This window comes from Phalacrocorax carbo, chromosome 13, assembly GCF_963921805.1.
Source record: "Phalacrocorax carbo chromosome 13, bPhaCar2.1, whole genome shotgun sequence".
NCBI lineage: Eukaryota > Metazoa > Chordata > Aves > Suliformes > Phalacrocoracidae > Phalacrocorax > Phalacrocorax carbo.
Genome location: NC_087525.1, coordinates 1533141 through 1560113, shown reverse-complemented (window position 1 = coordinate 1560113; position 26973 = coordinate 1533141). Strand labels below are relative to the sequence as shown.

At 45.2% G+C, this 26973-nt stretch overlaps 2 protein-coding genes across 3 annotated transcripts in view; one reads left to right on the top strand and one right to left on the bottom strand.

Moving 5' to 3' along the window:
* PAPSS2 (3'-phosphoadenosine 5'-phosphosulfate synthase 2) overlaps positions 1 to 4960 on the top strand; it is a 30367-nt gene extending 25407 nt beyond the window's left edge. The window contains exons 10-12 of the mRNA XM_064464552.1: positions 728 to 996; positions 1697 to 1926; positions 2414 to 4960. Of these exons, the coding sequence (XP_064320622.1) occupies positions 728 to 996; positions 1697 to 1926; positions 2414 to 2555 (641 nt within the window). The 3' untranslated portion in view covers positions 2556 to 4960. The remainder of the gene's footprint in view (positions 1 to 727; positions 997 to 1696; positions 1927 to 2413) is intronic.
* A 2744-nt stretch (positions 4961 to 7704) lies between these two features.
* Positions 7705 to 26882, bottom strand: ATAD1 (ATPase family AAA domain containing 1). 2 transcript variants are annotated; one of them, XM_064464550.1, is made up of 10 exons: positions 26741 to 26882; positions 24497 to 24672; positions 22128 to 22226; positions 21724 to 21844; positions 19115 to 19315; positions 17872 to 17978; positions 14869 to 14958; positions 12663 to 12713; positions 11444 to 11580; positions 7705 to 10908 (listed from the first exon to the last, which is right to left on the bottom strand). In XM_064464550.1, exons 2-10 carry the CDS (start codon positions 24656 to 24658, stop codon positions 10788 to 10790), a joined length of 1089 nt encoding a protein of 362 aa, XP_064320620.1. In that variant the 5' UTR covers positions 24659 to 24672; positions 26741 to 26882; the 3' UTR covers positions 7705 to 10787. The 2 variants fall into 2 exon arrangements, with proteins under 2 accessions (XP_064320620.1, XP_064320619.1); XM_064464549.1 differs by lacking the exon at positions 26741 to 26882 and adding an exon at positions 26148 to 26272.
* Between the last annotated feature and the right edge of the window lie 91 nt (positions 26883 to 26973).

The window sequence follows — 26973 nt, the reverse complement described above, 5'->3', positions numbered from 1 at the left end:
CTGGGAGACTTCTGTGATTACTTGCTCGTAAGCTCACAGCACTTGCCAGATTGCTTCTGTATGCTCCCAAAAGGGGACTACCCGGTTGAGGGAAGCAGCAGGAGGACACAGGGCATGGCACAAAAATTGGCACGGGATCTCCTTGGTTAAGGACGGTGCTTGTGATGGGCTGTGTCCTCAGTGGGCCTCTCTGAGCACAGGACTGAAAAGCATTGAGTGTCCTGCTCGTGTCCTTCCTGGTGGGTCAGAGCCTCTCTTTCTGCACCCCAGGCATTTAAAGCCTTGCACCGATGTGCTCGGCCTTCATGCACTGGGGACAGCTCAGGCGTCTTCTTCCAGATATTGGACACCTACCTTCACTTTGAGGAGAGAGCGTTGGCCTTCCTGAAGGTGCCATTGAGCTTGGAGAGGTGGCAGGTCGCTTAAGAAGTCAGGGAGCTTGGTGGAGGTGTCTAGTGGCATCTAAAAACATTGTAGGAGAGCTGCTGATAGGGCTGATTTCAGCCCAAAAGGAAGGATGTGCAATGAAAATAAATTTGGAAGAGCAATCAAGAGGCACTGTACATGCATGAAACACTCATCTAAGGTTTTTAAGGTCTCACTCATGTGAAGACAGGACATACATATTACAACGTACCTATCTTAAGACTGTGTTGAAATGTATAGTGTGTAAATGATGTCTGAGGGTCAACTCAGGCCTGTAACCCGCTGAATTTTTCCCTTTTAGATGCTGTCTTTGCATTTCAGTTGCGCAACCCCGTCCACAACGGGCACGCCCTGCTCATGCAGGACACGCGGCGCCAGCTTTTGGAGAGGGGTTACAAAAACCCTGTGCTTCTCCTGCACCCCCTGGGAGGATGGACCAAAGATGATGATGTCCCACTGGAGTGGCGGATGAAGCAGCACGCAGCAGTGCTGGAGGAGCAAGTCCTGGACCCCAAGTCAACCATTGTTGCCATCTTCCCCTCTCCCATGCTCTATGCTGGCCCCACAGAGGTAACGTAGCCGTCAGCTGCTCACTGCGACAAGGTGGGGGGTGTCAGCTGCCAGCCTGCCCGTGCAGCTCCAGAAAGCCACGGGGCGGGGAGTCAGTAGCCGTTGCCTCAGAGGTTGGCCTGCAGCCTGCTCTGGCAGCCGTCTCCCGGCAGAGCTCAGCTCGGCGGGCCCTGTGCTCTCACTGCCTGTGTGGAGAGCTGGGGAGAAGGGGGCTAGAAACAGACTTTACCGTTGTGACCGTTTCTTCTCTTGGGCAGGGACACTCATTTTTCTCCCAGTGGTCTCCCTTCTGTCCCTAAATCAGTGGTATGAAAGCAGTAGACACTGAACCTCCCCCACAGGAGGAAGGAGAGGGATGGGATGCGTGGGCAGCCTTTGCCTACACGGGGCTCGAGGGCACTGTCTTTGTGTGTTCAAAAAGCAAACTGCTACCTCCATTTGCTGCCAAATTGGAATAAGAGCAGTTCCCATCCCCAGTGCTTCCCTTGAAATACATGTCCTTAGGAGAACTGTGATGTTGCATCAGGTCCAAGCAGTGGGGCAGCCTGATCAATATGAGAAACTGCGACGAGGCTGCTGACGTGTCTCCTTCCGTCTGTCCATCCCGTAGGGGTCACCAAGATCTCTTTTGTAGCCCAGGGCAGGCAGCTCAGTTGCTGCTCAGCCCTCAGCCGCTGCCCCTTGCATCTCTCCTTTGCAGGTGCAGTGGCACTGCCGAGCTCGCATGATTGCTGGGGCCAATTTCTACATCGTGGGGCGTGACCCTGCAGGCATGCCTCACCCTGAGACCAAGAAGGACCTCTACGAGCCCACGCAAGGAGGGAAGGTCCTCAGCATGGCACCGGGCCTGACCTCAGTGGAAATCATCCCCTTCCGGGTGGCTGCTTACAATAAACTGAAAAAGGCCATGGATTTTTATGACCCAAAAAGGTAACGCAGGCAGCATCCTCTGTCTTTCTTCAGCCTACACAGCGTGTGTGGTTTGTGATTGCGTCTGGCTTGCAGCTTGCCAGGAGAGAGGGAAAAGCAGTCGGCATTCCTGTCAAGGAGAGGAATGGGGGAAGAACCTGTGAAAGACACCCGCTTTCCCCTCCAAGAGCTGACACCAGGTCAAGGATGGGTTGCATGAAACTAAAGATGCGCCTTTGTAGCCACCAGGGAGGATAAGAAACAGTCTGGGGACTAAGTGGCAGTTCTTGCAGCCTCTTGCAGCTGGAGAAGTGTGTTACATACAACTCCAGCTCCTATCAAAAGAGCAATCCCGTTGCTGCCGATCATAAACCCAGGCGTGAAGCCGCAGATGGTGCTGCTGGTGCTGGGAGGTTCCTGACTGCGCGCTTGGCACGGCAGAAGAGTGACGTTGGGGACGACTCAGGCTGGTTGTGCTGATTTCACCCCTGTCTCTGTTTTGCCGCAGGCATGACGATTTTGACTTCATCTCAGGAACACGCATGAGGAAGCTTGCTCGCGAAGGTGAAAACCCACCAGACGGCTTCATGGCCCCCAAAGCGTGGAAAGTCCTAACTGAGTACTACCAGTCGCTGGAAAAAAAGAATTAACACTACTTCTCCTCCCTAGAAATACTTGTATTAAGGATGAGCGATGATTGATTGATTCCCTATGACACAGATCAGTTACTTGGCATTTCCAATGCTCTGACTGGAGGATTTTCCTACCTGGGTCAGAGTGTTTTTTACTAATCAGAAATACTTTGAGCCTGGTCCTTCTCCCCTTGAAGCTGCCAGGAGTGTCCCTGTGGAGCTGGAAGGGGAGGGCAGCAGGCCCTTCGTTCCCAGCTCAGCACAGCCTCTGGACGGGCCACTCGGATCGTTTTGGTGCCGCCAGAGCTGCGCACTGGCCCCTGGTGTAGAGCTGGGGCCTCGGCACCACGATAAAAGCGCATCTGTCCCCTGCGTAGAGCAGAAGTGAAGAAGAGCCCTTCCGCCACCCCTTGCCCAGTGCTGCCCGACGCGGCAGGAGCAGCGGCTGAAGCGAGGAGCAGTTGCTGCTGTCGGGGTGGGAGAGGGAAACGGGCACTCGATGCTCAGATCCAGTCGCTGCCCTCCAGGCTGTGCCTTAGACAATTTTTGCTAATAAACAGCGGGATTTTTTTAATGCCCTTTTTTTAACGGGATTTTTTTTAATCAATCCCCTTGCCCAGTGCCAGTTCCTTGAGGCTGAGATGATTGCTCAGTGTTCTTCCTTGCTTCCTGCTGCTTGACCTCTCCAGTCAAAACAAAACCTGGGCTGAGCGTTACTTGTGCTCTGAATTCAGCTTTCTGTGGGGACTCTGCGTGGCCATCTAGGTGCTCACAGCCTGGTTAGCCCGGGGCGGGAAAGCTGTCCTGGGAGGCACCATAAAGCCCAGGAGATCTCTGAGAAAGCTCAGGGCAGCAAGCAAAAATTGGGGATGCTGTTTACATGCTTTTGTGGGTACCCTCCCACCTGGCAGGATCAGATCCCCCTTTCCTCTGCCTGCCCTCCTCCCATCCAAAAGGCAAATTAAAGGCAATAGAGCCAAATCACAGCATGGGGTGGGTCTGAGCAGCTGTACCCGCTGACCCAGGCGAGAGGTGACTCAAGCGCTTGCCCTCAACCTGAACCCGCCTGGGTACAGGTGACCTGATTTTACTTTGTGTCTGAGGGATGGTGACACTGGCTCCAGCCAGGGGACAGCCAGAGGATGGCAGGGAATTCCCTGGGTCCCCCCAAGCCGCGTGGGGTGCTGCCGTGCGAGGGGTGGTGGAGGCTGGTGCTGCTCCCAGCTCTGGCTGGTGGAAAGTTACCGCAGACCGTGTCTTCTTCCCCGCCCTGACACAGACCTTGCGGCTGTGTGTGAGGCTTTTCTGCCGGTGACCTCTGATGGGGCTGAGCAGCGTGACCCAGTGCTGAAGCTTTGCCTGGCCCCCTACGCCTCTTGGCCCGCTCTCGTCCTGCCGGGACCAGCGCATGTCTCGGTGGCGGCTGAGGTTAGAATGCAGTCCCTGCACGGCCCCTCAGCCGCCCGCCTGCCCCTGCCTCAGCACCCTGCCTCAGCACCCTGCCTGCCGTCAGCGGAGGCTTCCCCGGGGAAGGGCTGACCCTGGCCACTGCGCTCAGGTGGGGGGGTTGTGGCGGAAGGCAGCAATGCACTTAGTTATTGCAGCAACCTGAATTGATGATTTTTATACTCGTCCTTTTTTAGTAGGCACCCCAGGACTGGCCAGAATGTGTTTCAAATGAAATGGAAATAGCATTCTCCTCTTACTGTGCTTCAGTTTTAATTACAAATGGATCTATGCTAAGTAAAAACAATCACGCTTCCGCTTGTAACTTAGGATAGTGAGCTACATCGCAAGCTAAAACCTGTTTTGCTGTGGCCGTTGGTCAGGGTCCAAGACTTTGTGTGCAATTGAGAATATTTTTGAAAAAGTTTTTTTTTAATTTGTCAGCTTGGGGTGGGGGGTGTTGTAATTTTTTTTTTAAGTATTCTGAGCAAATCGCCCAAAGCTGTGTTATGCCTCAAGAAAAATGCTGCAAGACCCGTGTTGGCAGCTGAGAGCGCTCTAGCACCCGTGCCTTTTACACTTGGGCCCTCTGGTAGGGACCTGGAAGACACAGGCAATACTGCCATTTATGATTGCAATATCTGTCATTTTAAAATAGTGAAATAGTGCTGTTGCCACTCATCTTAAAATAATCAAACTGTTTCAAAAAAACTCAAAACCCACAGTAAATCCAAATGGTTACAGCAAAACACAGATGTTGTATTATGCTTTTAAAATAGCATAGTGTACTGATTACCTCTGATTAAAATAGAGTATGTGGACTAGGTTGCTGCTTTTTTTTAAATAGTGTATTTATTAAAGACATGAGACTGGAATTTGTACCTCAACTGATGCATCTCCTGATTTAATATATTCTGAAATTGATACTCTGCTATAGAACACTCACTTTTAGTACAAATAAATATTTATATGTGTAACTAACTCTCACTTTGTAATTTTTTTGGGGGGGCAACATTACAACCACATGGTTCATCTGGGGCTGCAGCAGGTCCGGAGTGGTCAGAGGCCCCGTTTCCCACCTCGTGTGCTCAGTGCCTTGGGTGGGGCGGCGGCTGGAGCAGCGGGGCTGGCCATGGAGCCCGGTTCCTTTGGGAAACAACTAATGTACTTTTTTTTTGCAGTCTGGGCTGGGTAGCGTTGACCAAGTCACATTTAACAAGCACAGCAACTGTGCTTTCTGCTGCCCCGCATTCCTGTGCTGTGTAACCAGCACTTAAGCACCTTCTAGCTGCCAAAACCCTGCAGAAATAGGGGATGATGCGGCATCGCTTGGTCTCTTCCAGCTGGGCCTGCTGTAACGGGCCATGGGTCTCGGCGAGCAGCACAGCCTGCACTGCCCAGCTTGGGGAGAGGCAAAGGACAGGCCTGTGAGCCCTTCCAGCTGCTGGTTGATGGGGTGGGAGGCCTGTCGCGGCGGGCCTGTGCCTGCCCTGGTGCCGGCCTGGCTGTGGGCACACGGGCTGTGCCCTTGCCGTGCTCACCCGGGGCTCCCAGCACCCCACTCATCCAGAGCTGTGCCTGCAGCACCCCGGGCTTTGCCCTTGGCTGCTGCATCCCGGGGCTCCCAGGCACCAGGCAGGGAGAAGGTGCCAATGCCTGAGCCAGGCTCAAAAGAGGGAAAAAAAAAAGGCTGTATTTACAGACTTCAAACATGGACATGCTGCTGAAGGGAATAGAAAACAGCAAACATACAACACATTTATTTACCTGTTACTTAGGACAATGCCAAAGGTTTCTGTTTGCACAGCAGTATTGGCCTGGCAGGATTAGCTGCTTTACAGCCTGGGGACAATTTGGGTACGGTCTGTGCTGCGTGTGCTGGCTGCTGTGGCTGAACAGGCCCTGAACAAATTATTTGCCTGTTGGCAAGGTCTATGCCTCTTTCTGCCAGAGGATTTGACCTTTAAACCCCAAGAAAGATCTGTTTCTCACACAAAACACTGTATTACAACTCAGAGCGCCGTATCAGAGGCTGGATCAGCCTCAGCCCGCGCCTGTGAAACTCCGCTTGGTTTAAGCAACTGGCCCTAGAGCCGCAGGAGAGGGGCTAGGCTTGCCCCCGCGCCAAGGACAGGCAGGGTCAAGTGGTGAGGCGCCTGGCCCAAAGGCAAAGGTAAAGGCATGCTCCAGCCAGCGTGCAAACAGCCAGATTTTTTTGGAGAACCACACAAAAAGCTCAGAGCTCAGCTGGTGACTGGAGGATGCCCCCAGCATCCGCAACAGTCACGGTTTGTTCCTATGCCCGTGCGCTCAGTTTGACACTTAAACTTGCTTGAGGCCACACTTTACACTCACGCTCTTAAAACCAATTAAAAGGGTGGTCTTCAGCTGCCTGCACTAGGTCTTTACCAAGTAGGGATCACCTTGAAAAAAGGAAGAAGCTGCAGGATGAGGCGTGTTCTTGCGCCAGCCTGACGTTTCTCAGGTGTGACAACTACTGAGAGGGGCTGGGAGCACTTCAGCATCAGAGCAGGCACTGAAAACAGAGTAACTGGAGAACTTCGTCCAGCGCATGCATAATTTAAACCTCCTGAGAAACCAGCTTCCAGTAAGTAGGACTATTTGCATGTTTAATTTTAAGGTTAGTCCTTGAACTCGGGCTCTCCCAGAGCCTTACATCACTGCTTTCTGCCCTGTCACTAGCATGACTTGTGTGACTGGTGTTCCATATACCAGACTTTTAGCTTTCCATAGCCTGGTTATCTCCTGGTGTGCCTGATTTCCCAGGCCCTTGTGTTAGAGCAATAGCCATTTACCACAGACCTTTTCCCCCCATATCAAAAAGCAAAGTAATTATTAAATTACTAAAAAAACCCACACAGTCAGCAACCAAGGAGATTAAACTGGGCCACGCTAAGAGCTGCTGCAGCTGGTGCATTACAGAAACCAGCGTGCCAGACAAACGGACACCGGTGAGAAAGCTGGGCTTAATGGAAGTTGTCATCAGCACCTGGTATTGTACGATGGCTGCCTCCAGCTGTCTTTATTTTACTTCGCAACGCACTTCGTCTTGCACCATTACCTTGCGTTCAGTGCCTGCCTTCCCTCAACAGTTGGCAGAGCTGTGACACAGCGTTACTACCCCGGTGGTTTGAACAATTCTGATTAAGTATTTGTGTTGAATTAGTGCACAATTCATAATAAAAAGAAGAATCAAGTTACTGAAAAACCTACTGACAATAAAATTTACCAAATAATTTTGCCATTTAGATTTTTAACCCTTTGCCTTTATCACTGCGTAAAGTTTTACACAAATTTACTGAAACCGTTACCAGCAAGCACAGCAGAACGTTGCTAAAGCACATTTATAAACCCAAAACTCATTCTCTGCCCTTCACTTTTGCAGTTCAGAGCACGTGAGAGAGCAAAACATCACAAAACACTTCCGCCGCGCTTCAGACCTCTGCACGGGCTGCTTCGTGGTACCTCATGCCGGGGCAGCACGGGGTCTCCCAGGGAGGGGTAAATAGCAGTGAGCCCTCCTTACAACACGTAATAGGTCAGAATGCCACAATTTCAGAGAGCTTGTCGTACGTGGTGCTTCGTGAAAGAGCCGATAAGATTCTACTCACATCAAGGGAAAAGTAAAAATAAAACCAGCATTCATTTTAAAAGCCTCAAAAAAAAGCACAATTCATACAAAATGAAAAGTATTCAAATATTTTTACAGTAGTTTACTAGCTTTATTAAATGGCACCAGATTTCAGTGGTCATGTGAAAGAAAAATCAGTAACATTTCAAATTTTGCCTGAAAGTTATTCTAGAAGCAGAATTTTTATCTTCATATTTGCTGCTAAGAGGAAGAAGTAAACGTGAATTTAGTATCGACAAATCATTAATCTATACATCATCTGATTTGGCTTGATTGAGTAAGTAGAAAAAATTTTCCATTCTCAAGTTATCTACAGATTATGTCTATATATAAAAAAATGTGTGGATATATACATGCCATACATACACACATGGTCATACATATATACATAAACTGGTAATGGATTGTCTCCCCTCCACACCGGTGACCCGCTGAACCCATCACACCAGGCACAGTCAGAGAATGCCAGACTGCGTTAATATCAACGTCTGCTTTACCAGAGCGCCAGAATGCCATCAGTAACTGGTGGCCAACTGCCGTTGGGTCAACCATTTTGAGGTTGTTCTCAAGGATTTTAACAGCAAGGTTGATGAAGGCATGTCCCGCTAATACAAAACAAAGGGGGGGGTTACAAAGTTATCTGGGTGGGTGGAAAATTTGGAACTATTACAGCTTTTAATTCATGATGCTAAAAAGGAACATGGACTCCTGGGGGCAGCCTTCCTTGATTTAGCAAAAGCCTTTGTCACGTGAGCCATTCTCACATTGTTTTGGCTCTTAAACAGACAGGCGTGGAAAATCCTATTATTGCCCTGGTTACAAACCGGTGTCACAACACCAGCACCCACATTGACTGAACAGTCGGATCCCACTGGGATTCGGGTTGGTGTAAAACAGGGTGATCCAATGTCCCCAGTTTTATTTAACTTATCTGCAGACCCCCTGCTGTGCAAGTTGGAGGATCTTGAAAGGAAACAGTCCCATGAGCGATGCACTGGGCAGACCAGGCTGACATGAAAGCCACGTACTTAGAAACCTTTGATTTGGCAATTCAAGCAGCCGTCAAGGAACGGTTCTTCCAGGAAGTACGTGCAATGCCATCCTATATTCCAGCACCCGGGATGGGGTCTAGGTATCACCAGGCTCTCAGGGCTGACTCCCAGCATACAGGTCTGAAGGCTGCAAAGGATCACGCAGGTTCAGATGAGACACAACGAGCAGCGGTTTGGCAAGAGGGAATTGAGAAAGAATTTGAAAAACTATGGATTGCTGCAGGAGGGGATAAGGGAAAAGTTCCATCTATCTGGGACCTGAGAGCGGTTATGGAGATATCTGAGGAATTAGGCGGTGAGGAACCAGCCTTGGAATGGGAGACACCCGCTCCAAAAGTCATCTTTCTGAGACCCTGTAACTGGCAAAACCAGGAATTCACGACTTGGACCAAGCAGATATCCCAGAGCCGCGGGATTTCCAACTTTAAGAAGGACAAAATCAGTAACAACTGGCTAGAATTTTACAGAGGCACTCCCCACAGAAAGCTCACCACAACATTACAGCCGAGTGCTACTGTCCACCCGATGAGGGACTTTTTAGCAAGGGGCAGACAAGAGCCTCAAATGAAATCGTGCTGACATTATCAGGCAGAGAACAAGGCTGGGCTACTGCCCAGCGGTACGGGATGCCAGGATTAAAAGACATAACCAACTACATGAATTATCGGCAGATGAGGCCAAAAAGAAGCAATGGGTAGTATTCCAGGAGCCACTGCCGGAAGATGAAAAAAATGAACTATATAAGCCGGGCCTGGCATTCATTAAAGGAGATCAGGCCCTAGTAGCAGACATCACACTTAGGTATGGGAGTAAATCGACATCTCTGACGGATGCAGCAGCAGAGGAAAATATGAAATATCAACATCTAAGAGATCAAATTCAAGAACTGACATATATCAATACTATTAAATTTACAGGATTTCCTTGAGGAGCATGTGGAAAATGGTATCAAGGCAATTATGAGTTATTAAAAGAACCAGGACCCTCCAGTTCTCAAGGGAAAAAGGTCGCTCATCATTTATGGAATCGGGCGTTATTTTTTTCAGTGGATAGCGTACATATATTTGCTAGTTAAGCACTGACTGTTGTAAAATTTCAATGAATTAATGAATTGTAATCGTATTACTTAATGAATTGTAAATAAACTGATTCTTTCTATCTAAGGTGGGGGCCGGACACCCCAAGAGAGTGCTACGGGCGACAAAACCTTAGGCAAAAGGGGTTGAGATAGCGTATGGGGACGATAATGGGCTCGGAGTTATGATGTGTCACCTACCCTGCCAAAAGACATTAATTAACAGTCTTTACCTACGTGGATGGGCCACCTTTATTAATCCTGGAAAAGGAACACATACAATTTTATATATGTTCGATACATAGCCAAATGCCTTGTCATGATGTGATGCACATGAACCAAAGAATGAGATTCCTACTGTCCCTACCTACTATCCAGTGAAACCACAGCCAGTCAAAGAGGCTGGGTGGAATCAGCAGGGAAAGAAGACCTTGTTGAGCTTGACTCGGCGCTGCACTCGGCGGTGAAATACCCCTACTCTGATCGGTTTTTTCACTTACCCAGTGAGGCGGGGAGGTGAGCCCTGAGAGAGCATGGCCCGCCCCGGGGACAGCAGCGGGTTGGGAGTTTGACTGGCCAAAGCATAACATGGGTGTCCTAAGCTGAGCTCAGGGAGGACAGAAACCTCCCACAGAGCAAAAGGGAAAAAGCTCGCTTGATCTTGATTTTTCAGTACGAATACAGACCGTGCAAGCAGGGCCTCATGATCCTTCTGGATTTTTGGGTTTTAAGCAGAAGGTTAGAACCTGCTTTAAGGCTACATGAGTGTATCGATTATGGGACAAGACACAGGCAGTTGCTCGTGGTCTGGGCTATAATTGTTCCACTTCATCATCTATTTTTACACTTATAGTTGCGCATGACAAAATGTCAATAACTTAGAATTTGTTGTATAAAAACAATTCCAGAAACAGAACTCCCTTATTCAAGAAACATCCCCACTCCCACCCCCAACATTGTTTTGGCTAACTGATTACAGAAGTCAAACTAAATCACATCAGAAACTGCAAACACACTCTTTTGTCTTAATCTAAACTAACGTGCATCAAAACATTCTGAAGCGTGGCATCCTTCGATTTTCTCATCTTCTCAATCGCCCTGTGGAGATCCTGTTGCTGCACAGGCCGAATTTCATCTTCGTCTTGGCTTTAAAAGAAAGAAAAAGTGCAGGATAATGATTCAGGTGTTTTGTAACAGCTATTCAAACAGCGAGGAGTAATCACTAGAAACAGCAGCTCTAACATGGATCAAGCATTACAGTGGAAGCATGCCCCTGCCCACGCACGTATTGCCTGCAAACATGGGAGACAACCAAGCACATGGCAGCAAGCAGAGTTACGCATGTGCAAGAGTGTTACCAGCATTTAACCCTGGTAATATAGTGCAGTAACATCACTCTCTTGTTGGTGTCAACCTCAAGCTTGACACCTTGGAACAAACTATCTTATTTTCATAGTCAAAATTAATAAAGGTAATTTACTTGTTGGGGTTTTTTGTTGTATAGTGGCAATTTGTTAAGAACAAGAACCTCCTGCTTTCTGTGAATCACGGCAAGGTATTTAAACCTCTATAAACTTGCAATTCACATCAGAAAATACAAACTAGTAATCGGACCGTGTGTAGCACCAGAAGCATTCACGATTGCTGTTCGGCTATCGTAACAGACAGAATAAAGACATACTTCTCTTCTTCACAGGCAGAATTAACATATTCCCTGACACAGAGGAGTGCTGCATCCCGGCACATTTCTTTCAGATCACTGCCTGAGAAGCCATCAGTCTCTTTAGCAACTTCTAGGAGATCTACATGCCTGTCCACCTGTCAAGAAACAAAAGTCAGAGCATGAAAACACTGAATTAATTTACTTTGTTCACCAAGGACAAGAAACAGTCACCTCCAAGTATTTTTACCTGCCCTAAGATGATCTTTTTCAGTCTTGACTTTTTCTGAGAGACAGCAGATTATTTTATTAACTTACTGTTTGAACCCTCGAAGTAGTTAATTTCATTAAATGAACCTGATGCTTCACCCCATAAAACACTATAGCTGATACATAAAACACCAAAAAAATGAACAGGCAACCAAAAATGAACCATCACATCGGTATATTCTGTTCCTGACACAGCTTCTGTGTGGTTTTGGAAGGCTACTGCATGGCAAAAGCTGGATCGCAGAAATAAAGACCCATTTTCCCAAATGCCCACACAAATTTCCTGCAACAGCACTGCTTTTTTTTTTGGTAAAGGGCTTGATTAAACCCTATGTGCATCTTTTTATCTGCAGACAATGAACACTACCCAAAGGGTTTCCTCTCACAGCCACAGCCCTTTTTTTTTTTTTTTTTAAATACATTATTTGAAAGAGTGCATTTTGTTTTCATAAACGCTTGTTTTGATCAGTAACATAGCAAGGCTGGAAAAAGTTCCTTTCACATTTATGTTTTGTTGGTGCCACTGTACAGAGTTAAAAAAAACAAAACCAGTATCTCTTCTTCCTGCATCATGATGTCTTGAAATTTCTTTCACTGATCAAAGTGATTTCCAAACATGATTCACCGTCAGCATCTTTAGAGAGATAAATACATTATCTTGTTATATAACTAGATAATGGAGACAGAGAAATTAAGTAATTTTCCTCAGAGATGGTGATTCACCACAAAAATCCAAGACTGCTGCTCTGACTGAGGCTTATGCTTAAACCGGTATGCAACTAAGGCTTTAATTTAATGCCACACCTAAAACCACAAAAGATTCCTAACTTATAATCAGAAATACCCTGGTAGATAACCCTCTCCCTTACTACAAGACAGTCAATTATAAAACATGTTTTCTACAATTCCAGAGCTTGCACTTATGAAAACAGTAATACAGCAAATTAACCATTAAAAGAAGTCTACTTACATTTTCGTTTTTCAAAATCAGCTTCAAGATTGCTTCTCTTTGTTTCAGAGCCTTAAACAAGAGGTTAAAGTTACTGGAGTACAAAAGTAGAGATATGTAACATATTTTGCGCAGCATGGGCTTCAGTCACAATTCAAACGGGATCCCTCAAACGGGAGAGGTGAAGGGGATACACGCTAAGGAAACCTATCTGATGGGAAATCACTCAGCAAAACGCGATCTAGGGCACTCTGACTCCAGGAGCACATGAAACAAAACATTTGAGCATATACATTTACACTAACTACAGGGAGAAGGAAAAATGCACTGACACTTAGTCTTACTTTGCCCTAAGTGAAAGTAGTTGTCTCCAAAGATTTCCCATCATCTTTAACAGAGGGCAGACTCTAGATCTAGGGGATGCTTTCAGTACTTTGCTAAATCAGATGAACAGGATAAACTGTTCTGCTTAAAAAAAAAACCAAAACCAACTTAATTCTACAGATGATGCTTGGGAAATTTTAAGCAATATAAATCACATATTGTGATGAGGTTACTCAAAGAAACAGTTAAGTCCTGAGCATATCCTTAATAGCAAGGTAAAACACAGGCAGCAGAGGCTCTTTTTTTGTGTCTCCCAAACTTGTCCTGAATTCACGTTCATTGTTAAAAAGGGGGGGGGGGGAAACCTACTCCATAGATACTCTGGCAGCCGAACAGTTGATACTCTGTCTCAGAAAATATTTCTTCCATTTCCCTCTGCCTTGCAGATAATTTATATGAGTAATTTTGGGCATTTGAATCTCAAACTTAGTTATAAAATCTGCAAGGCTTTAGGTACTCTACAGCAATACCGCCTGTACACACTATAACCCACAGCGCACAAGTCATCTTCTTGGCCCTCAATAAAAGCGTCGCAACCAATCTTGGTTGTATTGTAAAGTACCAGAGACAAGAACGAGAGACATGTGGTGAGTTCATGAGATGGCTGCAGTGAGGTAAGGGAAGTTACGTGCCTGCGCCCTAAATGACACATCCTGTTGTGATTCTGATCCTGATCCTGGGAGAGGGAGCCAACCCCTGTAATATCCTGAGGCACTACTACCTGCAGATAATTCGCCCTTCTAACGACGGTTCTTGATAGAAAGACATGATAAAAGTACTAAAATACACATCCTTGCCCTTTACTAATTCAAGGAAAACTTGAAGATGAGTAACATGTATGAAACCCTATGAGCAGGCATCGCAGAAAAGCGGTTACTAGGTTATAAATGCTTTGTTTTGAAAGGTATCCACCCACAACGAGTGAAAGCCAGTTCAAACAAGATGGGTCTGGGAAACTGACTGCTCTTGCACAATCAATGAAAGTTTTACTCCTCCAGTTTTGTCTCTAAGTTTTTGCAAAAAATGAATAACGAAGGGTATTTCTGTAGCCAGAACGGAATACTAACAACCACGACTGAACTCTTTTATAATATTGAGATATCACAAAACATTTTGTAAGTGTTCAAAGGTGACTAAAATACCTTGAAAAGGATGACAAAAGCAAAATTTATAGTAAGGGTAACCTTACCGGCATAATTGATAAAGACCTTAATTCCTGCCTGTTTGGCACAAATCCTAAGTGGAATAAAACCAGTTTTCTGGATTGCTTGCAATGCCTGACTGTGGAAAGGCTTGAGAAGAATGTAGGCTTTGGTACACAGATTTCATTCCCTCTTCTCTCCTTGAAGACTAAATATGGTGCATTGAGAAGGTATAAACGGTGCTTCCTGACACTATCCACCCTGGGTGCCACTCCCCCTGTAGGCAAGTGTGTGCAGTCACTTTTGTGCTTTTTGTGATTGTTTTCAAGCTAAAACTAAGCTCTTCAGAGTGCAGCCCCTAGGCCACTCCATTCTTACAGACAAAGAAAATGGGTGGAAAGGTCTCAGGGCACATGGAGTTGTTGCAGATAAAAGACCCAAGGAATCAAGATTTCTGTGAGAAACTTCACCTTAAAAACCAAAGTTATACATGTGCTTCTAAAAATTGAAAAGCAGATCAAAATAATACAGTATTTCTTTGACCAAAAAAGCAAAAGAAAAAAAACCAAAACAAAAAACCCAACCCAACCAACCAAAAAAAAAAACACCAAAAAGAGAGACACACGTTTCCTGGCTGATAAGGCCCTGGTCTGTAGCTCAGCCACTAGGCACACTGTTCAGGAAAACCTGGCATGACTTACAGGTTGGTTAATGTGAAACCGGGTCGGCATTCTTCTCATGATGGCCGAGTCAAGATCCTGAGGACGGTTGGTGGCTCCCATCACTATTACCTGTATACACCAACAGAAAAAACTAGTCAGCCTGAAACCAGCTTAAGAAAAAACATTGCCATACTGGAGTTTCAAAACCAAACGTGTGACTCTTCCACACTTAATCAAGAACATCAACATTTAAAGAAGTTACATAAGGTTTCTAGATACTGATTTCAGCATCTGGATCTAAACTGGCAGCTTAAGGGAGCATTGGTACCACCGAGTACCATCTGGGTGGAGATTTTTACATTAGCCTGAAGCCTTCTGAGCCCAATTTGAAAGTTCAAACTCTAAGCAGTAACCCAAAACTTCTGCTTATAAGTCTTTAGTTCCTGGTGGTCTGGAAGGAACTGGAAAGGAGATGTTTTCATGAAGTATTAAAACGCGGCATTTTTGTGCTGTGTTGAAAAAGGAAAGGCAGTCAGTTCACCAGGACAACCAAACCTGCAGCTTTCGCATGCACCAAAATGTTGTTGCTTTTTTTTAAGCTTTAAAAAAAAGGCATTAAAATCTAATAGGCACCTATATGCACCGGTATACTCTAACAGCAGCACATTAAATGTGTACAAGCGAAGTTCAGTACAAGGAGAGTATTCACCTCATTTGACTGCATTCCAGTTATTAGTTTAAGAACCAATTTAATTCCTATTCACATCAGCCTTGTTTTCTCATTTGTTATTCTAAGTTATGTACATTGTAAATACCCAGTCACGAAAGTCAAATATGTCAGGGAAATTAACTTCCTATCAATACAGTGCTCTTGGTCTTTTGTCTGGGGTCACTGTTCCACAGCCAGCGCTGGCAGCTCCAGCAGCCCCTGGCCAGGCTGGGTTGCATGTCCCAGAGCAGAGTCACCCTGCCACCTAGAGGCTTAATCATACGGTGGCAAATTTCTACGAGCAGAAAATGCCAAAAGGTACAATTTTGCCAGGGCAGTCTTTGCCTTCTAGAAAGTGTTACGCATGCAAGCATTTCGTGCTTGCCGGCGTGCCGAACACAAGCTGATGTTTGGCTGAGCTGCCTCCTGCAAAGAGGCATCACTGTACCCATGCTGTGCTTCCCCGCAGTCTGCATCAAGGCCCAGTGTTGAAGCCAAAGTGTTCCTCCCTCTGTGCTACCAGAGCTGAGGAGCCTTCCCCAAACCGGCTTTGCCAGCAGGTTCTGCGAACGTGGGACACCCCCCCACCCTGGGCACAGATGTGGCTGCACGGGGCTTCCTGACTTGAACTGTCCCTTTCAGCAGCACAGCTCTGTTTTTCAGGCACTGTGCCCCAGGTTCCTGCCAGACTCAAGATTATATCCTTGGCAGGTTTAGCCCAAAGCTGAACATGCTTTGCAGGTGCAATCAACACAGGAACAAGAAACATTCACCACTTATTTACAATTTTCTCCTAGCATTTGGAATTTTTGTTACTGTAACAAAAGCCAAGTTTAATCCAAATTTAATTTAAAGGAAATTTGTTTAGCAAGAATCAGACAAGCAACTCAAGGATCCCAAGTAAACATTTGTAATTAACAGAAGAGCCCAGGAAGCTGGCCATCAAAAACTGAGACAATGCAAATGTCAAAACCATCACTTAAAGAACACTTCCCGAATTGCAATGACATCTCAGGGAGGAGCCTGAAATACGGTATTGAAAGAAAACACTCCTGCTGAAAAACTCCCCAGAAACCTGAATCAGCCCCTGTGGTGCCTCCAGCCAATTGTTTGTGTTGCGTTTTACTTTGGTGGCTCCCTACCCTGCAGAGGCATAGGAGTAAAGGACAAGAGTGACCTGTTCAGGCTCTGCATGCTGAACTCAAGAGATGGGCAAGACCACATATGGTCTTACTGCAGGGAACAAACAACCTGACTTGCTCTAAGTTGTCAGTAGATTGGGAAAAAATAGTACATTCAAACACTGGAAGAAATGCCTGCTTGCAAGATCATATTAGCTTCCAGTTAAGTGGCCTCTTACTAATGGTAAGCAAACACTCTGCTTTAAAGCTCCTCAGGATATATATTCACTGTGTTCTAATCAGTTTTTTAAAAATTTGACAAAAAAAAATCTTTAGCGCAAGTTAGAGGGGAGGAAAAGCAGATTTCACAAAGAAAGAACTAACAGTGGTCAGAGCATTTGAACCCATTCACAGAAAGATACAGATTTAAAAGGCTGAAAATTTTTAAATTGGAGAATAAACATCCTTTTTAAAGGCCTTAAAGAGATTGCTCCAGGTGACAGTTCACAAACATACCAAACTGGCTTTTGTCTATGCTACACTCAAGTAATTTATTACATAAATGTTTTTTGTTTGCTTGCTTTTACAGCACCAGCAGCTTTTGGTTTTTTTCTCTCCCCAAAATACAATAATTCTGTTGAGATTATGGGAGGGGGTGGAAGTGTACAGGAATAACTGGATGGAAGCATGGCTCCATTTAGTAGAATTTGTCTTTTGATAACATCAACTTCCCTACCCTTTCAGATTAACTCCAGAATCTACTGCTTCTCTAATGCTAGTCTAATGCTTTTCTGGAAAGAAACCAGCCAACTTGCAACTGGCATTAATACTCAGATCTTTCAACCCCTTTCCTGAAATCAAAGATTCACTTCACCTGAAGAGAATAATGTTGACAAAATGTTTTTCAAAACAGTTTAAAAATTCCCAATTTTGGCAGCTCAGACCAAACAGCTATACTGAGACTTATGACATTTCAAAAAATAACACCTGTTAATTTAAACCAAAATACCTACAAAAACAGTCTTCTCAAGAAGAAAAATGATCTATTAATATAGGTCATCTCATTCCCATAATATACTGGTAACCACTAACACTGACAGATAAAGAAACTCCTTTGGCAATTATCACTACATGCAATCTGCTACTCTTCCCAAATGGCTCAATGCAAGAGGGAAAAATCACATTCATTTTCTCGTCATCCTTTGTACTTACTTGGCAGTTATAATCGGTGTCCAGTCCATCCCACAGACTCATGAACTGAGCTTTCATCATAGCTGTAGCTTCATGGTCAGAACTTGATCGACTCCGTAAGAAGGAATCTGTATTAAAGGATTCAGTAAAGCAGTTTACTTTCAATCCTGCCATAGAAACTATGCTGTTTGATCCCTTATGTGCAGACTTGTGCTATTCTTTATCTTGTAAATTTTTAATAAACATTTTCAACAAATGAGAAATATTTCTGACAATGAAGAATAGGGAAGTGGAATCTCACCATATCTTTAAGCACACTTTTTAAATTACATTACACAAGTAGGTAACTATCACATAAGAATGTCTCAAATCTTTTGCTCAAAATCTTCACCTTCCAGAATTCAAGGGAAGTATAACTTTCCCCTTAGTTTCTCATGTAGAGATGGAAGCATTCAGAGGCTGGCAAGCTAGAAGACACCAAAGCACAGGAGAACAGCAAGCTGCAGGACCGACGTGAAGTAGGCTATACACTCTGTTATGCAGAGCTCAAACTATGCTAGTGGTTGCCTAAAGAATTTCCAACAGCTAGAAAAACATCACATTTTTCACACCTATACAAAAGGATAAAAAGCATCTGAAGAACGTAGCCCCTTCGTAAACCTGAACTGTGGAAACGGTAAAAGCTTCATTGAGCTCTGTTTCTGCAAACTGTACAACTCATTCTAAGCACCAGCACTCCAAGACAACGAGCGATTTTACCTGCTCAAGCTCACACGGACACAAACCACTACTGTGACGGGTCCATATGCACTGAACAACTGGCAGCACCTTTGCTGTCTTCCTAGCTGAACTTCCCCTCCTACTTCTCCAGCCTTATTAAACTATTATTCCTGAGCTCTCCTAAACCCGTATTTTATTCTCCATTATGTGCCCTGCTGGCAGAAGCATTAAAGTGTGTTTGGTGATGGGGTTCCCAAATAAGTAGTTCCCTTGACAGAAGAAAATCTCTCCTCATGAACCACCTCAGCCCAGCCATAAGCAAGCAGCAGCTTATCCCACTTGTAATTTCCTCCACTAACATGAGGAAGAAATATGCTCTTTTTCCTAAGTTGCCACCATTACTTTACAATAGTGTTTCTTGTTCCATTATCACTCTTTTTAAGGAAATTATGACAGTAGATCAATACACCCACCAACCTGAACCTATAGTTTAACGTCACTCTGCTACAGTTACTTCCAAAAAAAGAAAGAATTTTTTTTTTACCTATTTCATCAATAAAAATGATGGATGGTTGGAGCTTTATAGCAAGGGAGAAGACAGCAGCCGCCAGTTTTTGAGACTCTCCATACCATTTGTCTGTCAGTGTTGAAGGCTGGAGGTTAATAAATCGACAACCTGCTTCCTTTGCTGTAGCTTTGGCGATCAGCGTTTTGCCACAACCAGGAGGGCCATAGAGAAGTACTCCTGCAAAAGTAACAGTGTTAACGCTCGCTGGTTGCTACACAGAAAACGTGCTTTGGTAGGACAGGCCTGATGGTGTCTAGGCTTGTATTTTACCCAAGTTTTAAAAGATGAGAAATCAAGTTACTCAGTGTTCCATCAAATCAAATGCAGAGTTATTTAAGATATCCTTATTATAAAATTAAAGCTAAGAACATCTACAAACAGGTAGAGTGAAATTGAAGGGAGACATCTGTCTGAAAGATGACTGTTTATTACTGCAACTATAAAGGTTACATAAAACGAAAACCCTATTTATTTCCTGTAAGCATTTGGCAGGCCCTGCTTATAGCCAGTTTCAGCCTTGCTAATAAAACTTAGCACAGAGTGGGGAGGGGAAAAAAATAAAAGGATCCCACAAACATTTTAAACAAATTACCCATAATTAAATATGACATCTCATTATTTTTTAAACTTGTCATAGTGAAAGAATACACAGCAGCATTTTTCTAAGAGAGTTCTAAAAAAAAATTAAAGGAAAAAATGTCTGAAACAGAGAATCACTAGGGTTTTTTTTTTTTTCTGTTTACGTGACTGACGACCACAAACATAATTCCTCTGAAGCAATGACTTCCTATTAACACACAGCGCAAGCCACTAATAAAACTGGGGAGCTTGCCCTACATGGAAAGTCTGCTTTGAAAAGCTAAAAAAAAATATAATTTTTTCCTTCAGCTTATTAGATGATGACATAGAAGTAATTTTTCCAGACAGTTTCAATTTGTGACTTAAGCAGAAAGTAGCCTGGAAAAGCTAAACCAGTTACAGAAGTGCTTCATTTTCCATCACTTAGGAAACGAAACCGAGACAGTCACAAATATAGGCTGTGATTAAGAGTTTTCAGAGAATTTTTAGAAGACAGTATTCCTGGATAAACTTTGTCATTTTGTCCAACATTTTTAGGTTCCAGTTCTGCTTGTTTGCAGTAAAATACAGCAAATACAGCTGTAATCATTCCAGCAGAGAGAGTCCAACTTCTGTTTTACTGCTGGAAAGCTAATTTGTCACCCACCGGTTTCCTTACTACCTCAGTACTGTGCAACTCAACTCCAGAGCAAATCAAGGGATCTTGAGAGTAAAAATGGGATCTCTGTCTCTTTGAATGACTGGAATTTCTAGGACTATAACAGAGAAATGCCTGCAAGATTAGCTTACATCAACATCTCATGTTTATGACTTGGGTATCTATGACACCATAGAAATACAGAACGATGGACTCATTAAGGTTGGAAAAGACCTCTAAGGTCATTAAGTCCAACTGTCAACCCAACACCACCAGGCCTCCTAAACCAATTCCCAAAGTGCCACATCTACATGTTTTTTGAACACCTCCAGGGACGGTGACTCCACCACCTCTCTGGGCAGCCTGTTCCAATGCCTGACCACGCTTCCAGTGAAGACGTTTTTCCTAATATCCAATCTAAACTTCCCCTGACACAGCTTGAGGCCGTTTCCTCTTGTCCTGTCACTGGTTATCTGGGAGAAGAGACCAACTCGGTGTGATCTGCAAGCTTACTGAGGGCACACTCAATCCCCTCATCTAGATCATTGATAAACAAGACTGGCCCCGACACTGAGCCCTGGGGAGCCCCGCTTGTGACTGGCCACCAACTGGATTTAGGTCCGTTCCCCACAACTCTCTGGGCTCGGCCAGCCAGTTTTTTACCCAGAGAAGAGTACACCTGTCCAAGCCATGAGCCGCCGGCTTCTCTAGGAGGATGCTGTGGGAGACAGTATCAAAGGCTTTACTAAAGTCCAGGTAGACACATCCGCAGCCTTTCCCTCATCCACTAGGTGGGTCACCTGGTCGTAGAAGGAGATCAGGTTGGTCAGGCAGGACCTGCATTTCATAAACCCATGCTGGCTGGGCCTGATCCCCTGGTTGCCCCTTATGCGCTGTGCTGGCACTCAAGATGATCTACCCCATAACTTTCCCTGGTACCGAGGTCAGGCTGACAGGCCTGTGACTCCCGGATCCTCCTTTTGGCCCTTCTTGTAGATGGGCGTCGCACTGGTGCCATATTAACCAAGTGTACCAACAGAGTTATAGCTCACCTCTGCCAAAGGACAAGATTGGGTATAAGAAAAAAAATCAACAATTTAGGCTGCTGAAAGTGTACGCTACATTGATTCATGCATGAAAATGCAACATCAATAACTGAAAAGCAATTATCGATTCATTATTAAGATAAAACTTATTCACTATAACTTGATTTGATGGCAACAGAAGAGGAAAAACCTGAGGATTTTCCCTGGCATCAGTCCTAATAGTTGCACTTTGGACTGGCAATGCACTTCCTCTTTCCTTTCTGGGTAACTAACTTTTTTTTTTTAATACATCAACATATAAATATGTAACATTTCCTTCCTACCTTTTGGTGGCTGTAAGAGCCTGGAATTCTCAAACAGATATTTCTTCTTGATGGGCAAAATGACTGTGTCTTTCAAATCTGTAATAACATCATCTAAGCCTGCAATATCACTCCAGGTTACCTAATATGGAAAAACAGTATTAGAAATGGTCATCACAGTCCCTGCCAACAAAAAATACCCACAAGCTTAAAAGTAGTGCAAGGCCTCAAAAAATAAAAAAAGACAAGTGATTAAAAAAAACCTCTGCTCTCAACAATGCAATTTTAATTTTAAATCACAGAAATATTTTCTATGTATTTTCATAGATACACATAGATCACAAATAATGTAATCCAAAGTCAAAATCAAGATCTTCCATGTCTGAAGTGCTTTCATCAGAGTAACACAGAAAACAGTTTCTTACATGCATGCTAAGTGGGTCTACGAGATGTGCAGCAATACTCATTTCGTATTCGGTAAGCTTGACGTTTTTCACTCCAATTTGCTTCATTAGTTTTTCAGCCTGGGGGAAACAAAACGCCAGGAAAATCAGAGAAAAAACAGAGGAAGAAACTGTTCTGGTTTCGGCTGGAATGGAGTTAATTTTCTTCCTAGTAGTTGTTATAGTGCTGTGTTTTTGATTTAGTATGAGAATAACGTTGGTAACACACTGATGTTTAAGTTGTTGCTAAGCAGCGCTTACACTAGTCAAGGACTTTTTCACCTTCCCATGCTCTGCCAGGTACGCAGGAAGCTGGGAGGGAGCATCCAGGACAGCTGACCCAAACTGGCCAAAGGGATATTCCATACAATATGATGCCAGGGCCAGTGCAGGAACTGGGAGGAGGTGGCCAGGGGGCAGTGATTGCTGCTCAGGGCTGGGCATCGGTTGGCAGGTGGTGAGCGGTTGCATCACTTGTTTATCCTGCATTTTGTTGCTCTCTCTCTTTTTTGCTGGTTTCCTTTTTACTACCATTTATTATAATCATTATTATTTTATTTTATTTCAATTAATAGACTGTTCTTATCTCCACCCACAAGTTTTCTCACTTTCACCCTTCCAATTCTCCCTGCCATCCCACCGCGGGGGGGAGTTAGCGAGCAGCTCCATGGGGCTGAGCTGCCGGCTAGGGTTAAACCATGACAAACGCTTAATTGAAAAATTAGTTTTTAAAGAACTGATATTTGGAGCCTGAAAAGCTTCTCTGTAAGTCCCATCAGAAAAGAGGTTAAATTTTTCTGAAGTAGAAGGTTCTGCTATTTCCTAATGACTTGTCATCCCTTGAGTGAAACTAAATTATGTCTCAGTTCCCGTCAAATAAGTGTCACGCCAGCCCTCCCACCCCCAAATCCACAAGTCATACATTATGACCTGAAAAGCAACTAAAGTAAACATTAAAACATAGAGTTTGCTGTTAGAACAGGTTTGCAGACACAGAGGTAACCTCAGCACAAAGTCATTTCCATAATCTCTACAGGAGTTTCCAAAGCTGATACGGGTATGTTACACTTTAAAAGAAAGCCCATTAATCCTTAAGAACTTTGTACAGGATTCAGATGAAAAGCCTGAACCTTGTTACTAAATAGAACTCTAGAGTTCTTTCATGTGCTTAATTTTCTTCATTCACAACCCTGCAAATGATACACACACACTTTAATAGGAGATATAATTGTGTTATTACAAAAAGCATTCCCCTCAACCTCTGCAGCACGGTAGCAAGGAAACATTAATATATTTTTAAGAAAAAAATAATTCACAGAAGCCAGTAAATTTTTTTCTATGTATCCAATGGTTTTCTTTTTCCCCAATCTAAAAGGAAAAGTCATTAGTTGTGTCAACACACTTTCACAATTCAGTTTCCCTTTATACTCAAACTTGCGGTTAAGTCTGACACGCTTTGGGGATAGTGTAACCTCTTATATAATAGCTGGCACTAGCACAGATTGTGAAAGCTGATTTTTAAAGCGGGGCCAATTTTTTTCACTACAGATTTAATTAAAAAAAAGAAAAAAGCCACCCAAAACAGAATTAGATTGCTCAAAACTGCTGCTTGAATCTGTAAAATTTGTGTCAGCCAGAAAACAAGCAACAAAAAGTTGCAACATTTCCTTCAGTACTTTCCAAAGGAAACATTTAACTTTTGGTTCTGAAATAAACCTAAATCTTTTCCCAGGGCATTAACCCCCATGAATCATTCTAGTTCAGCATAAGGAATGAAGCTTTTCACTTTTTTCCCTCCCCTTTCCAGGGCATTTTGACCACCAATGGAGGTGGGGGGAAAACAGAGGGAGAGGGACAAAGTGCAAGCTATTCTTAAAAAGGCATTTGGACAGCCATGTTCCTCTGTCATGAGTAACTACAGTCCCTGCCTCTGCCATTAAGTTGCCAAAAGCAGCAGAGAATTAAGTTATTTCTGCTCAAGGTTTTAAAAAGCAGCAAAGAGACTGGTGAGAGCGTTATTTAACACGACTGCTGCTTAGCAAAGTTGTCAGAAGCAGAAGCGGCACTGGGACCACACACCTGCAGATAGCTAGAGACAACACTGCGCTACAGTTCAACGGTTTTTCCACGACTTCAAGCTAGAAATTTTAACTTGTTATAAAATATAAGCACTGAAATTGCTAACAGCCTAGATCCCGAGATTTACCAAAAAATAATTATTTTTTATTATTCCACATGCTTTTGTCAATTACTTTGTTGCTTACTGCAAGTCCGGTTTAAAGTTAACAGATTGCTTGAACAGTAACGAATGAGACAGCGTTTCACAGAAATATTTAGGAATAAAATCCTACCTGTTTCTGAGCTTCTACTTTCTGCTTTCTGGTGGGATCAATGGCATCAACCATCCATTTAATGGTAAAATATGTTACAGCACCAAATATGGTCAAACGAAAAATTAATCCGACCACTTCATTCCGGCTCAGGGGACGTGAAAATGCTTCGGCATGGACCATTTTGCCTCTCAAGACTAAATGTGAAAAAGCACAGGGAGGGACAGAAAGAAAGAGAATTAAAGCTGAGAAAACATCTGCCATTTAATAAAAACTATTTCCCATGCACAGTGGGCATAAAGCTTACCATGAAGTTATAACAAATATCTCAACAATAGCACAACCCCAACATATGAAACTGCGCAAGATTAACACACAGCACTGAGTACTGAAGCTGTCATCATAGGCAGAGAAACAACAGAGCAAGAACTTGAGGCCTTACTTCTTGATTGACTACATGCAAAAAGGTCCTGATTGCACTCTTCCCTCAAGAAATGTCTGTTCTTTTCAGCTATACAATACCCTAATAAAGTAACAGAGATTCCTTTATTTCAGTGCCAAGTTTACATTCCCATTAAGACTGATTTTTTGTGACTTATTGACCCAAGAATGCTAAGTCATGGAGACAAAGACAACTACATTACGTAAACATGCAGTTCTTTTCGCTAAGAGGAAGCTTAAAAGAAAGGCACCCAATTGCCACATAAAGAAGCAATTGATAACTTGTATTTGAATAAAATGAGGCTAGAAGCTGGAGCCTGCACCTAGCAGGATATATTCTGAGTTATTAATATCACTGAACAACTGAAAACGCTGGATGTGGCACACAGCTATCAAGGGAAAAGGCTGGCTGCGGTACAAGCCAAACCCAGGAAGTGCAGCACCTTCAAGTTAAGGGAAAGCACTGCAGAGAGGAAAAATCTCTTCCTAAAACATTGAAAAATTACTTACAAAATCGGGGTCCTCTGTCCCCAATCTACTTTCTCCTCAAGTGGTGGGGTTTCCGCTTGAGAATCCCCAGCACTCTCCTCATTCACTGCCCAATTTTCCCGCTGCAAGGGCAAAACTAGTGGCAATTCCTTTGGCAGCTTCCAGTGCTCCCTGGCTGGTCTCCAAATTGAGCTGGCAGCCAGGGAAAAGCCGGACTACCTACAGCCAAGATATCTTTGAACTCGCTTCGCTAGCGGTCACATTATGTCAATGTTGTATTCAACTCAAACCATACCATAGTTTCTGTTTACAAGGATTCAGCAGACTGGAATTAGGAGAAGCACCCTGATATGTCTACCAAAAGATGTTAACAGCTCGCTACTATATTCCGGTGTGGATCCCTGGAACAGTCGTGGGTTTTTTAACTCTCCATTCTCTGTTTAGAAATTTAAAAATCAAGGCTGTTGCTGTGCATACCTGCTTAGAAAGCAAATAATATTTGCCTGTTTAGGCATCTAGGCAAGTCACAGAGAGCTAGAAGATTCTGCATGTTCTCTTAAGCCTGATTAAATAAAAGGGCTATATACTCAGCAAACAAGGAAAAAAAACTTTCAAAAAACTCCCCAAAACCAATTTAAAAAGCCACTTCTTATGTAATCCTTGCCCTAGAGAGCAACCGTAGGAAAAAGCCTTAAGAGGAGATAATTTTGAGCACAACCTTTCTAAATGAAGTTCTGCTTACCCTGCACGAAATTTAGCATTTATTTTCGAGGCAGACGGCTGAGCTAAGGAGCAGGACGGCTCGTCCGCACGCCTACGGCCGCCTTTCGTGTCACCCTTGCCCGCCCACGCCCCAGACACTAAAAAGAAACCGAAAGGCGAAGCGGGCCCTGGCGGCGGCCGGGGGAGGCGCGGGCACCGCGGGCCCCCTGCCCCTCCCGGGCCTAGGCCCGGGGCAGGAGCAGCCGCTGCCTCGCCGGGGCCGGGCTCTGCCCCCGGGCACCCCGCCGCCACCGGCGAGCGGCCCGCGGCAGGGGGCCAGGCCGCCAAGACGGACCGCCTCACCCGCGATCTGACAGGAGCGAAGGGGCAGGGCCGAGCCCAGCCCAGCCCGGCCTCCCGCTGGGCCCCAGTGCGGGCAGGAGGAGGCCGCGCGCAGCCCCCGGCCCGGCCGTGACGGCGCGGTGAGGCGAAGGCGGCACCGGTGAGGGCCGGGCCGGGAGCCCGTGACCTTCCCGGCGGCGGGCAGGTGTGGCGCGGCGGCGGCGGGCGGGCGGGCAGCCGCCCGCTCTCCCTCTCCTCCTCTCTTCCCCCCCACCCCCCCGGGTCACTCACCCCTTGGCCCGGTCGCTCGGGCCGGCGCGGCGCGGCGCGGCGGCGGCCGCAGGAGCGGAGGAAGGCGGCGGCGGCGGCGGCAGCGCGGGCCCTAGCTCGGCGGCGGCGCGTCCCGTGCTTCCCCCCTCCGGCCGGCTCCCGCCGCCCCGCACGAAGGTTCCGCCCGTCGGCGCGGCCCGGCCCCCGGCCCGGCGCCCGGCCCGCCCGGGAGGAGCCGCCGCTCCCGGGGCCGC